Source organism: Perkinsus marinus (assembly GCF_000006405.1).
Source record: "Perkinsus marinus ATCC 50983 genomic scaffold scf_1104296929458, whole genome shotgun sequence".
Taxonomy (NCBI): domain Eukaryota; phylum Perkinsozoa; order Perkinsida; family Perkinsidae; genus Perkinsus; species Perkinsus marinus.
Window position 1 is genome coordinate 1 of NW_003216428.1, and position 1,008 is coordinate 1,008.

Genomic DNA, 1,008 nt, shown 5'->3' on the forward strand with positions numbered 1-1,008 from the left:
GCTGCTGCGCTACTCGTAGCAGAGCAGTGACACCCCACCCACTCGTCACCGTACAGCTAATGACACTCCAAAGTGTACCCAGACGAGATTTGACGGAAATGTGGTATGATATTACATCAACCATCTTCTTATCCAACTCCTCAGCCTCGATCTGGTCCAACTCGTTCAACAACTCATCGTCATCCATAATTTGGTTGCCCGAAGACAGAACCTTCCAAAATGGAAATCTACTCCAAGAAATAACCACACCAATCTCAAAAATGTACTCGTAATTTTACCAATTTTACATTCAACTTTTTTGAGTACAAATCATATTGTACCAACACCCACACGACACACTGCTCTCGACAACTCCCCCACCTGCGAAACCTCATTCTGCAGATCCTGCTGCTCAGCCATGTCGTCCATGAGCTCGTCAATCTGAAAAATCAAAAAACATAAGTACCCAATTTCAGTGTGGGAAAATATGCACATGATCAACTACAGTCAACAATATAAAATTTCTGAGGAAATTTCGGGAAATTTTTCCCGAATTCACATCGCCAATTCTACAATTTGGGAGTGACCTCCCAAGTTCAACGGACATATATTCTTCCAACACTGCTCTACTACATTATCAATATTAAGTTGCTGATTCATAGTCTTCTGCGCCGACACGCCTTGTGACAACGCTTGCACAGCAACTGCAGTCGTCTGGCTACTCTCCAAAGACAATATCTGCTGCTCTAGCGTCATACCTGGATATATGAGAAATACAAAACAGTCTAGGGGGGAAAATATGCATATATGTTGGTGACAATACGAAAATTCTGAGGAAATTTCGGGAAATTCTCATTCATTTCTATACATTTCTACTCGATCCCTATAATTAGTGAGGAAACTCCTGAGCTCAGGTGAAAAAAACGAACATATATTCCTACTCCAACACTGTATAGGAAATTCCTGAGCTCAGCTGAGGAAAGCAAACATATATTCCTACTCCAACACTGTATAGGAAATTCCTGAGCT

At 41.6% G+C, this 1,008-nt stretch overlaps 1 protein-coding gene across 1 annotated transcript; it reads right to left on the reverse strand.

Moving 5' to 3' along the window:
- Nucleotides 1-309: 309 nt before the first annotated feature.
- Pmar_PMAR002502 (conserved hypothetical protein) lies at nt 310-735 on the reverse strand (the record flags this gene model as incomplete). The annotated part of the gene is made up of 2 exons (XM_002787276.1): nt 310-420; nt 613-735. The coding sequence occupies 2 exons, from the start codon at nt 733-735 to the stop codon at nt 310-312; spliced, it is 234 nt and encodes a 77-aa protein (XP_002787322.1).
- Nucleotides 736-1,008: the final 273 nt, after the last annotated feature.